Raw genomic sequence first — 15,090 nt, 5'->3', positions numbered from 1 at the left:
TTACAAATGGGTAAATATTATCTGACAGCAAGTTCCCCTATTGTTCGCCGGTGAAGGATATTGGCAGGTCTATCAGGGACCACAATTCATCTCACGAGAACGGTCTCCACAGAAGGATACACCAACATCAGCCTGAACTGCACCCTGCTGGCAAGAGGGATCCATTACCTCATGTGCTTGGCATAGACGTGAACCAAGTTATACCTCGACTTATCTGTCCAGATCTTCTATCATGCGTTGAGAGTTCAATGGCTTATGTGTCTTGGTGCCTCATGACGTGCGGTGAGGAAAATCCCTAGAGGGGCAGTGGCTTTTGTACCCCACTGGAGGAAATAGTTCTGAATGATACGACTGTTCACATCTCGTTATCAAACATTGAATTCGCGGGTGGTCTACTGCACTGCGACCAGGCTCTGTCAGCTCTTGCCATCCGATCTAGCCGACGGCGACCCCCAAAATTAACACCTTGTAGACCAAGGGAGTTGACACTGGCGCCGGTGGTTTTTCCCGAATGCACATACTCACGGTGCTCCCTTGACACGGTGACCAGTGGAAAGCCCAGTGCCTACACGACGTCAGAGATGAAATGACCCAAACGTCTAAAACCGACAATCTGGGCCACCATCAAATGCACTGAGATCTCCTGTATTACCCATCCTGTACGTAACTTAGTAACACGGCCAGGACGAGTGGCATGTGGCAGGCTGTACTATTACATTCGCCAAGCCGAACACAGTGCCAAAACTGCAGCTATCTCTAATTCAACTGTTCATCAGCGCATTTGCTATTTTACTTTATTGTTTAATTGCCGTGTAGGCCCCCAATGCAGTGGCATGGTAGACCAATGACACTGAGTAAGTGGTCAAGATTAGATAGCCTACAAAACAGCATCTCTGACACGTGATCGGAAGTACCGGTCTGCTACTGGCTAAAAGAGTGAAGGAAATGAGCTAATTTTTTTGGAGCTTCAGTCCATGATGCATTCAGCTCGTTCATAAACAGACTGACGAGTCGCAATTGAATTACTCGCTCTCACGGGCAAGTTAGCTCCTTTAAATGAGTCGTTCTATTCATGGGCCACGGCCGATTCCTTCCTCATCCTTACCCAATTTCATTCACAATCATTCATTTCATCTTCATAAGCTCCTGCACTGATGAGTGTGTGTTCGTTTATGAACGATCCATCACCACAATCGAAGACGAACTGGTTTTTACACGGATAACACATTAAACTCCACAATCATGTGGTCTTAACTTGAACTTACCCGAGTCCTGGAGACCCATCCCCGGCAGAGGGCACGGAGGAGTTAGTCTTCCTTCAGAATCCTGAAAAAGAACAAATGTGCCTATGAGCAAGAATTAGTATTGAACAACGACAAATCATAAAACACCTGAAGTCAACAAGGGTAAACCAGCCCATGGAGGGAATGACGTATCGTTCGACCAAGATAAGTTCGTGTTTGTAGGGGAGAAAGTCACCTACGGTGGAAAAGTAGCCAGCAGGCAAGTTCAAGGTTTGTCTCCAATGCAAATGTAAGACAACTATTTTCCTCACTAGTGGGGAGAGTTATACATAAGAACTCCCCAAAATATCCACCCAAATTCTCTATATATAAAATAAGAGTTTTGTCTGTGCATTGCTCAGAATTTAAAAATTATGGTATTTCTGCATCGGTCGTGTCCACAGTAACAAGGAAATGCACTTTTTGCTTTTCCAATATTTCTGTCTGTCTGTACGGACATCACGAGAAAGTGGCTGAAGAGAATTTAAGGCGACACTCCGGAGATAAAGATATTTTTTCCTAATGCATGGATTTTCACGAAAGTTTGTGGGAATGTCACCTACATAAAAGTAGAGATATCACGAACATTTCTCTCATATACAATTAATAGTTTTTCCATTATATTTTTAGAAATTTTTAATTCCATTTTTTCATGAAATTTAATTAGCATGTTAATGTAAATTCGTAATGAGGTACAAAATACATCTTTTAAAAGCACTTCGTATCGATTTTTCTGTACATCTATACTAATATAAAGAGGTAAAGTTAGTTTGTATGTAATGGCTAATCTCAGGAACTACTGGACCGATCCTAAAAATTATTTTACTAATGTAAATTTTCATTACCCCTGAGGGACATGGGCTGTACTTTATTTTCAAAACAATTCGAGGGAGCAGGGGCCCGAGGGGAGATATAAAAATACTACGCTAATATAGGCGAAATATCGAATTTGTCGTATAAGGACGAGACAAAGCTCAATTTAAGCCCCTTGACGCAAAGAACAAAAGTCGGTAAGCCCTACTGGCCCGTAAACCATGTTTTAAGGCCCTAAAACCAACCGTTATGGAGATATTGGCACCACACTAGGAATCCGATAAAGAAATGAACTGCCGTAACCATAGCAACGTCAGCTCCAGTCTTCTTACAGCAGCGAGATTATCTACAATATATCACCAAAACCATACATGTTACAGACATGAAAATTGGTATTTGGAATCTCCTTCAAAAATAAAAGAAAACAAACATAAAAGAAAACAAATGTTTGTTTTCAGAAAATCCATTTAAGGGGTGAGGGCGGTGAAAAGAAGTGAGGAAGGAGTTGAATTCTTTATATGAGGATACATATATCTCAGAAACTGAAGATCTTACAGACGTTAAAACTGGTACTTGGAATCTCCTTTAAAAATAAATGAACACTTTTTTTTGGAAAATCTACTTAAGGGGTGAAATAATAAACAAAAGCGAGTGAATTTTTAAAATGAGTATCTTCTTCTTCGGCCACTTTTCCCTACACCTGCTGGGTCGCGGGTACGAACTGTGTCACACAAGTGGATTTGACCCTGCTTTACGGCTGGGTGCCCTTTCTGGCGCCAATCCCGTGTGTAGGGATGTAATTACTATTGCGTGTTCCTGTTGTGGTTGGTAATGTGGTGTGTTGAGTGAATATGAAAAGGAGAGTGTTAGGACAAACACAAACAACCTGTCCCCGAACCAGATGAATTAATCACACGCGATTAAAATCCCCGGCCCCACCCGGAATCGAACCCGGAACCCTGTGAACCGAAGGCTTCAACGCTGACCATTCAGCCAAGGAGTGGGGCAGTTTTTTAAATGAGTATATCTACAGTATACAGTATCTCATAAACTTAACATGTTACAGACGAACGTGAAAATTGGTAGGCTATTTGCAATCCCCTTTAAAAGTAAAGAAACACATACTTTTTATTTTCGGAAAATCAACTTAAGCTGGAGATCGAAAATAAAGAAGGAGTTGAATTATCTTTATGAGGATACTTATATTTCAAAAACTAAGATGTTACAGACGTGAAAATCGGTATTTGGAATCTCCTTTAGAAATAAGGAAACTTTTTTATCCGACTTAAAAGAGGATATACCACAAACGTGGTTTACAGAGGTTCTGAGGTAAATGAAATGCAATTTTTCGGTTAGTTTTTATACTTTAGGGATTTTCAGATATCTTACTGCAGTACCGAGGAACAATTAATTTTTATCAACTTACCAAATACTCGCGAGCGAAGCCGTGGGAAACAGTAACTTATATAAGGAGATATATCGTACTAAATTTGCGTAATTTTTACGTTCTAAAATTTTGGACTTAAAAAAATCCCTACTACCTGAAAAAATTCTGCAATAAAAAATTCCACATGCAGGTTTCTTAATATAGCTGTGATACATATAATATACAAATTTTGTTACATTTGGCAGAATATTATGGGATAAAATGGGATTTAAATGTAAAATTACGATTGGCAAACAAAGCGTTATTACAGTGATAAATTATTTGAATTCAGCCGAATAACTTCGTGACAAAAAAAAAAAATTGAAACTCAGTCCTTTCAATTTCAGCCATTAAAAAAATCACAAAAATGACCAAAATATCTATTTTTATCTCCGGAGTGTCGACTTAATGAAAATCGATACCGGTATGTAAAATCAGGGAATGATGCACTACAAGTAATGACAATTTACGGGAAGGTCTAAAATTTAATTCTCAAATATTGTTATGGTATTAGTGGTCCTATCGATAAGCACTACATAACTGAAGTTATATATAATTAAATTTCTGATCTTTTATACCTTATACATTTTTACCGTGCCCGATATAAGAGAGATATTCTTGAATTTGGATTTTTGTTGCTAAGTCCACACCAGCGCCAAGCCACAAGAAAATGGGTAAACATAATTTAATGAAAATCGGTTGAGGAATAAGGAACTACAGAATAGGCTATAAATAATTTTATTCGCCCTGGATGAAATGGTAGTTTTGGAGAAGGCGCCTAAAATGTCATTTGTTATTGGTCCTATCGAGAAGTACGACATAACAAAGTTATAGAGAATACAAGTATCTTATTCAGTTTTACCGTACCGAGTATGAGATTGGTGGTGGTGGTGGTGGTAATTACTGTTTTAAGAGGAAGTACAACGAGGCAATCATCCTCTATATGGCACAAATGAGAGAGAAAAAAAATGGAAGGGGTCCGACACTGAAAAAATGAAGGTATCGGCCTAAGAAAGACAAGGGCCAGGAAGGGCGTGAAAGTGAAAGACTCTCTAGGCCTCCATACGTAATTGTGTAAAAGTCAGAACACAAAAAGAGTTGACCAAGGGAGATCGGAGAGGATAGCCGAGCGTGAGACGCCTGGCATAAGTAAGTGGAAGCAATGATTTTAACCGCGACAATTCCTACTGACGTCATTGTAATGACCTATGTTGATTTCAATTGGGAAAATCACAAAGACAGTCTTTCAGAGGATGTAAAAAGGCAGGTGGAGAGTGAGTATCTGGTATTATTGTGAAAACTGTCCAAATCGATTGTGACTGGCAGTAGGCAAGTGGCCTGCCATGATAATTAAAACTCCCCGACGTGTTGTCACTGATAATAGGCAAGAGGGCCTGCCATTACAATGAATATTCCCTAACCCACTCTTCACATGAGTAAAGACGTATGGTGACTTCCCCGTCGCGTGTCTGGTATAACGTTAATAGCTATGAAATTCAATATAATCTTACTCGCAACGTGTAGACTACTTTACCTAGAATTCAGTAGCCTATACAATGTAAAGTTTCCTAGCGAAGCACGGGTACATCAGCTAGTATGCACTATAACTAACTAACCCCATGGCACTGTAGCCCTGAAGGGACTTGGCGTACCAAGCGACCGCTACTCAGCCCGATGGCCTGCAGATTTTTTTTTTTTTGCTAGGGGCTTTACGTCGCACCGACACAGATAGGTCTTATGGCGACGATGGGATAGGAAAGGCCTAGGAGTTGAAGGAAGCGGCCGTGGCCTTAATTAAGGTACAGCCCCAGCATTTGCCTGGTGTGAAAATGGGAAACCACGGAAAACCATCTTCAGGGCTGCCGATAGTGGGATTCGAACCTACTATCTCCCGGATGCAAGCTCACAGCCGCGCGCCTCTACGCGCACGGCCAACTCGCACGGTGGCCTGCAAATTACGAGGTGTCCACGACGAGTCCTCTCTGCCGTTATTCTTGGCTTTCTAGACCGGGCCTGCTATCTCACCGTCAGATATCCTCAATTCTGTTTACGTAGCCGAGTGCAACTCGAATTAGCCCCCCCCCCAGATCCAGGTAAAAATCCCTGACCTGACCGGGAATCGAACCGGAGGCCTCCGGGTAAGAGAAGAGGTAGGCACGTTACCCCTACAGCACGGGGCCGGCAGTATGCACCATAAAGTGCTCAAATGGGTGTCTCACCTAAGAGTCATCCGACAGCTTTTCTCTAGTGTTTCGGAAGACATTTTCAATTTCGTTTTTGTAATGTGTAGGTACAGTTAGCCCAAACAAGACTGCTCATCAGGAATGGCATGCGACATTCAGTGCCAACAGAAAATGTCGTTTAGGTTCTCACTGTAAACAAAACGTCGCTGCGAAATTCCATTCAACGATATTTATTGACGGTGACAGCACAAGAGGCACAGTTCGTATTTCCTTAGCGGCTGAGCGAAGCTGTTGTTATGACAATAGTGCGGAGAAAACACGGGACAGTGCAACGCAGTGCGACCAGATAAGCTGTACTACCACCGCTTTCTATTTAGTGTATTCATTTCATTACGAGTTAAAAGTAATGTGGATAACGCAGATATTTACTTCTTCTGCTTTGTCTACCACTTTTCCCACACCTGTGGGGACGCAGGTGCGAACTGCGTCGCACATGTGGATTTGGCCGTTTTATGGCTGGATGCCCTTCCTGACGCCAAACCTATATGGAGGGATGTAATTACTTGCGTGTTTCTGTGGTGGTAGCTAGTGTGGTGTGTTGTATGAATATGAAGAAGAATGTGTTGAGACATACAAAAATAACCAGTCCCCGAGCCAGAAGAATTAATCAGGCAAACAAAATATGGATTCCACAATTTTGAGGAGATTTAGAATATTAGCGTCACAGTCCTTGAGCATACATCGTCATTATAGACTGGTATACCTTTCAGCGTTCCGTCTGCAAGCCTCTGTGAATTTAATAACCGCAACCACAATCCTCTGTTTATAACTAGCTCAGTGGCCTCGTTTAGTTCTATGCCTCTTAAATCATTAGAAACTGAGTCTAACCATCGTCCGTCTTGGTCTCCCTCTGCTTCTTTCCCTCCGTAAGAGTCCATTATTTTCCTGGGTAACCTAGCATCCTCCATTCACTTCACATGACTCACCACCGAAGTCTGTTTATGCGTACAGCTTCATCCGTTGAGTTAATTCCTAACTTAGCCTTTATCTCCTCATTCTGAGTACCCTCCTGCCATTGTTCCCGCATGTTTGTACCAGCAATCGGTCGCTACCGTCATGTCTGTTACTTCCAACTTAAGAATAAAATATTCTGAATCTTTGAGCAAACTTTAACATTCTCATTCTCCCGGAGTCTGAACAATAAGCCTAGATGGGGGGCTGGGTGTGTGTGCCGTCTTCAGCACTAGAATTCATCAGAGTTAGGGCCCCATCCTCACGGACACGCAGGTCGCAGGAGTGAACTCGAAAGACCTGCACCAGGCCTCTTCAGAGTCCACACGCCATTATACTAAGATGTCCAAGTCGTTCGAGTTGTTTTCTCCCCGCCCCCAGAAATATGGTAGTCCTACTCACCTTACTACTAGTATTACTCTAAACTGAAGTTCCCGTCATCCTCATCAAGCTGCAGCAAGAGAAAGGAAATACAACAGAGTGATAAGGATAAGCTATCTCCCTCCAACAGTCTCCGTTTAGCCTCTGACGCAGACTGACCCAATCTTCTCTGAAGCAGCAGTGTAGCTTACATGAGGTAAATTTAGGTGGGTCGCGTGAACTGCAGTGGCAATTTCAGCGGGTGGGCCGGGGCCCATCCAAAAATGGTACCAAATTTCCCTTTGGGAAAATTATGTGATCATAAGTAGGCCTATGTCTTTCAACAAATTAAACTCAAACCGATAACGATTAATTTATTTGCATCTAACGAATCGTTTTCGAGTAACAACAACAATTTTAATAATAATAATAATAATAATAATAATAATAATTGAACAGATCTTAACTTGAGAACACTTTTGAAAGTCAGACAAACAAGAAGCACTGTAGTTAGCTTTGTGGACTTTAAAAAAGCGTACGACTCCAAAGACAGACAGACGCTCTCTGACGTACTGGAAGAACATGCCATTGACAGAAAAACCAGAGCACTTATACAACAGACACTTACAGACACTATCCCCAAGATCAAGTTCATGGGAGAAATTTAGGAACCTGTCCAGATACACACAGGTGTCCGACAAGGAGACGGGCTCTCACCAATCTTGTTCAACATGGTGTTAGACAAAATTATCAAGCAGTGGGAGGAACAAGTTAAAGGAATACAGCTGGGAAGAACACGTGAAACAAAAACCATAATAAAATGTTTGGCATTTGTACAGTGGCCACAGAAAGTATTCGTACACCAACATGTCAACGTATATCTTGTATATTAAGCACCATGAACTACTATAAACACACCCCGTGAGACGTATGTAAAGAACAGACAACACCTTGCAGTACAACTGCTATGAGATTTACAGCGCTCAACATAATAAACAAATAAACCCGTCTTTTAACACAAAAAAAGTATTCGTAGACTAATAGATAATTCAAAACTTGCCGAAGTTTTAGTTCAAACACGGTCTTAATATTTTGTATGCATGCCTTTAGCTTTGATTACTTGTTTCACACGTCTTGGTATTGAGCTAACTAAACGTTTGATGTTCTCTTCAGATATGTTGGACTTTGTATCCGAGAACATCTCTTTAAGATGTTCGTTACTAGTAGGATGGCGTACTTGCACTTCTTTGCCTAGATGATCACTCAGATTCTCTATGGGATTGAGATCTGGACTCTGCGGCGGAGTGAGAAGTCTTCTTGGGGCATTGTACAATAACCATTCACGGGTTATCATGGCACAATGTTTAGGATCATTGCACTGTTGGAAGTGGAAGACTCCTTCCAGATGAGGCTTGTGTGCACTGCAGCTTAAATTAAGGCGCAACACATCTATGTACTTCCTGGAATCCATAATACCATCAATAAATGCCAGGTTTCCCCACTCCATTTGCAACCATGCAGCCCCAAACCATCACACTCGTTCCTCCGTGTTTTACCTACGTGTTGAGGTTCAAGTTGGGTGTTTGGCTTCTGCCAAACCCTTGCTGCTCCTACCAGTTCCAAACTGTGTAAATTTCGCTTCACCAGAAAAAATAACGGTGTTCCAAATGTCCATTGCATTTTCACAATACTATTTCGCGAACTGTAGGTGCTTCTGACTATTTCTTTCACTTATAAGTGGCTTCTTTCGTGTACATCTACTACGCAGTTTCGCACTGTGCAATACATTTCTTATAGTTTGCACACTCACCGTTTTGTTGGACCTTGAAACGAGGCCTCGACGATGGATGCAGCACTTCGAAACGGTTCCTTCGTGCCGAATGCACAATACTGCGTCGCTCCCATACTGTCAGCACTTTTGGACCACCAGATCTGGGTTTGTTTTCTGTTTGTCCGCTGTGTTTGTATTTATTAACTATTGAACTCACCGCAGTAAAGCTAATGTCCAGCTGCTTTCTAATCTGACGACAACGTTTACCTTGTTTATACAATTAACACCATATTCTCTCGTTGACTCAATGAAAGTTCCGTTTTCTTTTGCCCGATACTAAATAATCTTACGGCAACGATAGAACAGTGATGGCTGAAGAGATAACAACCCCTCCTGCAGACAGCGGCGAAAACCTGTGCGACAACTGATTTAACGAATCACAAAGGCAGTACATCCGCACTGTACGAATATTTTCTTGGCGGTACGATCTGCAGTATGTATACAGTATCGTGCCGATCATGTTACATTTTTAAACGATCTGTATGTTCAGCGAGTATATCTGTTGTCTGTCGTTATGCCGTTTATAAATCTGACTTCAGCTCGTATGCCGTAATGACGTTCCATCACATTCCATAGGTGTACGAATACTTTCTGTGGCCATAGTATATGACATAGCCATACTCAGCAATAATACACACGAGGCAAAGGAAGCACTGGAACGCTTGCATGAAATAGCTGCCAAAACAGGTCTACAGATATCTTACGAGAAGACCAATACATGGAACGACAAAACAACAATGTGCACACCATGCATACTGTATTAGAATCCGTAAAGAGAGTCGGAAAATGTAAATATTTAGGGGAATACATACAAACAGAAGGATCAAACATGGCGTCTAACACAGAACGAACGGAAAATCTCCAGAAAGCATACAAACTCACATGGTCAACATTATAATAAGAAAAGCATATCAAGATAGGCCAAACTTAAGACACTACAAAACAGTTGTATTACCAGAAGCATTGTATGCGTCAGAAACGACCACAATTGGAGCATCAGGCATCACAGAGACAGAAAAAATAGAACGTAAAATTCTCAGAAAAATATTTGGACCAATACACAGACTGACATAATAAACGGGTAATATCCTACAAAGTTGTTGTAAAACCAGAGGGACTGTAAGGTTCAGAATGCCTTATCTTAAATACAAAAGGGGAACTGAAAGAAATCGAGAAGAAGGAAAGGAAAATTCTGAGGAAAATTCTTGGACTTCAGAAAACAACGGATGGGACATGGAGGAAAAGCACAAATGGGGATCTCTACAAGTATTCCGAAAAGATCACGGACACAATGCGAAAACGAAGACTAAAATTTTACGGACATCTCGTCAGAATGAATGACAACCGCCTGACTAAAAATATATTTAAATATATAATTGGATTGTGGAGGACAACGAAATGGGTCGAGGAGGTTAAGAAGGGCACAAAAGAAATTAAAATAACACTAGAATTGATCCTCAGCAGAAAGAAGTTCAGAACTCGAGTAGATGATCACAAATTCCATGAAGAGCAGCGGAAGAACAGGCCCAAATTTGTAATATCTGAGGAGCAGAGAAAAATAAGGAGTGAACGAATGAAGAAGTTCAGGGAAGAGAAAAGAAGAAGACTGGCCAGAAAGCATTAAGTTTCACGCTGTCCACAGTTGGCCAAATTCGTAAGAAGACACAGAGATGGCATATGGATGAAACGACCTACCGAAGAGCTGTACCAGCACACTGCCAGAGTGACAGACGTGATCAAGAAACGCAGACTAACTTTCTATGGGTACATACAGAGAATGGACAACAACAGACTTACAAAGAAAATCTTTGATGTACTAAACAGCTCAAGCAAGAAAACAAATTGGTATCATGAAATAGAGGCAGACTTAAGGCAGGTGGGGATCAACAGGCAAATGATAGGAGACAGAAAAGAATTCAGAAACAAAATTAGGATTACAAAATTTACAGTAAATGAGAAGAAGAAGAAGACAGGAACATTGTGAACAGAACAAAGGCAAAAGGAGCACAGCCAAAGGATGAAGAGATTTTGGGAAGAGAAGAGGAAGAAGGGAAAGAAGTGAAAATTGTGACATCATGAGATATTCGAGTTCAAAAACTATACATGAGGGCAAAAATGATATAATAATAATAATAATAATAATAATAATAATAATAATAATAATAATAATAATAATAATAATAATAATAATAATTGTACCGGGCGGTACACCTCCACGCCGCGAATTTAAATATTGCGCCAGCTGAAAACTCCTCTACAGGAGAAAACCTGAACTTTAACAAACTGTATTACCTCAACAGGTTCTCCGAAGATGGCTCTATGTGAATTTCGAGGTGTTTCTGTTTTTCATGTATCAAGAAGTGTGGACATTCTCTACCAGATGTCTCTACTAAAAACTATGATTACGCACTCTGGTGCGAAGGAATGAACCTTCTTGAAGAAATTTAGTATTCATAAGTTTTGCTTTTACTATATTTTGTTCTGTTATTTTTGGGTTGGCAACATCAATCCTTTCTTTCCGCCTGTTTTGAATTTAGCCAATCCCAAATTTCTTTAATTTATTTTCAACCAATCATGTACACCTTCTCCGACATAGGTATGTTGCTCTAAGCGATCCAATAAAAGCGAAAGGGGTGTGTATAATCATTTCTGAAAGGTCTCGAATGTTCCACGAGGATATATAAACTGCTGATTTTCTTGTCTCCGGGCAATTTGTATTACATCTTTCTAAGTGTGTGGATATGTAGCAGGGGGCGGGAAGCGCCTCGTTCTTCAGGCAGCAGTTCTTCATCAAGGTAATGGCCTTTTAACATCTTTATTTCTTGCTAGCTCAGCAGTTTAACTCTCGGGGAAGGTTCGAAACCTTTAATATGTAAACCATACAACATGTAAATCCTTTTTCCTGGTAAACTTAATTTTTCTCGAACTTGAAAGCGGGGATAGAGAGTGCTTCGCCCTCTCGAGCTCCCCTTCATTTTGAAATTGAGGCGACTACGTTTTCGTAACCGTTTCTTCTCTTCCTTAATATATTAATGTTTTCCATACTAGTCACCTCCCTAGCTTGAGATTAGCCCCTGCCTGATCGGCCTAGCGCCACGTAGGTTTTTAGATAAAAACTTTGTGTAGGAGTGCAAGTTATCGCCTCCATTCAATCTTGTATTATGGGCCAGTAATTTAACCTGATGTTTTGTTTTCCTCATGTAAAGGCCCTGTAGGTTGGGTATCAAATACCCCTGTTTCTTAGTGTGCCTTGAGGGCAGTCTGAAGTGAAGGTTGTAGCCTTTGATAGGCTTGTAATATTGAGAGCGGTTCTGCTCTTTTCTTTAACATTGTAATTAGGAGCAAGTGCTCCTTGTAGTTAGGGGTTTTCTGCCCTGTAGCTTTTGTGATTGTGAGCTGAGAGCTCAAGAGTTAATGAATTCGGGCCGTAGCCCAATATATATGTAAAAATCACTTAACTGATTTTTGGTATAGCGGATGTATACCTGATTGTCTTTGTTATTTCCCCTAGTGGGAACCGGTTAAATATTCTCTAAATTGTGTACCTGATTTAACTTGTTATTTGTTGTATGCTCAAAATTCTATGCTACCATTGTTAAGTTTTGAAAATATAACCTATTCATCTTTCGTGCTTCTGTAGTTGAGACCTATTCCAGCCCGCACCTTCTTTCACCTCTGCAAAACCACAAAACTCCGTAACAATAATAATAATAATAATAATAATAATAATAATAATAATAATAATAATAGTTATTGTTTTACGTCCCACTAACTATTTTTCACGGTTTTCGCAGACGCCGAAGTGCCGAAATTTTGTTCCGTATAATTTCTTTTACGTGCCAGTAAATCTACCGACACGAGGCTAACGTATTTGAGCACCTTCAAATACCACCGGTATGAGATAGGATCGAACCTGCCTCAACCATCTGAGCCACCCAGCCCAGCATTTTCGAGAGATATCTGTATGAAATTTGGAGTCGACGAGTGTGAGATTCAGTGCATCGAAAGGGGGGGGGGTGAACTGACTCAGGGCCTATGAAACTACCACAAATGAAATAATCGGTTGTCTAGATTATGATGAAAATAGGCCTCTTTGGCTATCCATCAATATTTCACATCACAGGCTGCAAGATCACATCAACCTTCAAATTTAGAAAAAAACGCAACTTTAGAAAATATTAACGACCATAGAAGCCAGCCAGAAAAGACACGAGCAAGATGAGAATATACTTTTTCTACATATATACAATATTCTGCAGAAACGTCTAAAAGCCTTTCCCAGAATACAGATATACGAAGGCTGATCAACAAAGACAGACTGATTTTTTTCACAGATGTTTTGTACTCCATTTCAAAGTTTACATGATCCTTTTCAAAGTGATCCCCTCCTACTTCAAAGCACTTTTTATAGCGGCATCTCTGCCAGTCCTTGAAAGCATGTTGCAGACGTTTCTTTGTCAGGTCCTTGAGAATCGCCTCACTTTTCTTGAGAACTGCTTCAGAGTTGTCAAATCGAATGCCCCTAAGCTTTGCCTTTAGTGATGGGAATAAAAAAACAATCACAGGGTGCAAGATCAGAGCTATAACGTGGATGCGGTACACAGGTAATGTTGAATCGAGCCAGAAACTGCATGACTTGATTTGCGACGTGAGGCCGTGCATTGTCATGATGAAGTCACCACCCAGTCCGAGAAAGCTCTGGTCGTTTCTTTGCACTGTGTTTCCTCAGTGTAGCCAATACTAACGTGTAGTAACAGTAGTGTGAGGGCGAACTGCAAGCTGGTAAATCATTCCATTACAGTCAAAAAATGTGATCATCACCTTCCCTTTTGCCTTTTTTTTTCGCGATTTCCATACTGTGCTGGCTTGTTTTCCTTCAGGATCATAATGATGCTTCAGCTTTTTGTGAGTTTCAGTGGCAGTATGGTTTAAACGAAAACTGAATTTGATGGCGCTGTACTGCTCCTCTCGCGTTACCTCCATTGTCTGGTATGCGAAATGCACATAGCGTTTACAAAACAGAGCATTACTACCAACCTACCGATACGAGTGTGTTACCGCCTACGGATATTATGCATAAAAACTCGCTCTTTTCAAATATTTATGTTACAGATAGGAAACTATCACGAAAGCTACAGGAAAAAATCAGTCTCAGTCTTTGTTGATCAGCCCTCGTACTTCACACCGTAAAATCCTTCTTCAGATTTACTAATGAATTCAAAAGATCCTCTGAACCTTAATTACATAATCGAGATGAGATGAGATAATGATTACTCATATAAACAGTGTTGCCAACTTAGCGGATTTTACGCTAAATTTGGCGGAATTAGAAGACTGTCGGCGGAGAAATATATCATTTAGCGGACAGCGGATTTTTTGGCGGAATTCTAGATTTATTATAGCGGAATTTAGTGTTTTATCCATTTTACTTGTTGTTTGAATTTGTACTTCAGTCTGTCTCCGAGCTACTCCGTATTTCTTGTCAGGAGCTAGCAGTCACATGAGGAAAACATGTTATTTGGATTTGATGTTATGAGATCATGGTATCTTAAATTTGTAATGCGTGGGGAAAGGGTACTTATCTCCTAGTTGACTAATGACGACAGATAATGAAACTGTCTATATTTATGCTACGATGGAAGACCATTTAATGAACTGGCCTGTTCTGTGTGTGCCCCTTGAAGTAGGGGATTCACCTAGTTTGCACCCGGCAGTAAAACGCCTACAAATTTTAGCTCGCCGGCTCGCAGGCATGGGGTTAATCCTACTGAAACTCACTGATCAGATGAGTGCAGACATTTACTTTTATTATTATTATTATTATTATTATTATTATTATTATTATTATTATTATTATTGTACCGGGCGGTACACCTCTACTCTGTTTATTTAAAAGTTGCGCCAGTTGAAACTCCTCTTCTGGAGGAAGTCTGAACTTTATCTACACTATTAATCTACTAATTTCTCAGAAGATGTCACTACCTGGAAATTTTTGAGTTTGTGAACTGTGTCATTTTTGATGTGTTTTTGTTTCGCTTGAAGTAAGAAGTGTGAACTTTCTCTTCTAGAGGACACTACTGAAGATCAACAATAGTGCGACCTAGTGCGGAGTCAAAGAACTATTTTGTTGGAGAAATTTTTATTTCAAGAGTTTGTTCTTGGTTAAATTTCTTTCTGTCATTG

General features: G+C 40.5%; 1 protein-coding gene across 2 annotated transcripts in view; it reads right to left on the bottom strand.

The window, feature by feature from the left end:
- Positions 1-15,090, bottom strand: part of LOC136873778 (glycoprotein-N-acetylgalactosamine 3-beta-galactosyltransferase 1) — a 245,919-nt gene that overhangs the window by 68,083 nt on the left and 162,746 nt on the right. For both annotated transcript variants that reach the window (XM_067146996.2, XM_068227566.1), the window contains exon 2: positions 1,266-1,326. In XM_067146996.2, coding sequence (XP_067003097.2) covers positions 1,266-1,284 — 19 coding nt within the window. In that variant the 5' untranslated portion in view covers positions 1,285-1,326. The remainder of the gene's footprint in view (positions 1-1,265; positions 1,327-15,090) is intronic.

This window comes from Anabrus simplex, chromosome 5 (genome assembly GCF_040414725.1).
Source record: "Anabrus simplex isolate iqAnaSimp1 chromosome 5, ASM4041472v1, whole genome shotgun sequence".
In the NCBI taxonomy this organism is placed as follows: domain Eukaryota; kingdom Metazoa; phylum Arthropoda; class Insecta; order Orthoptera; family Tettigoniidae; genus Anabrus; species Anabrus simplex.
This window is presented reverse-complemented; position numbering and strand designations above follow the sequence as displayed.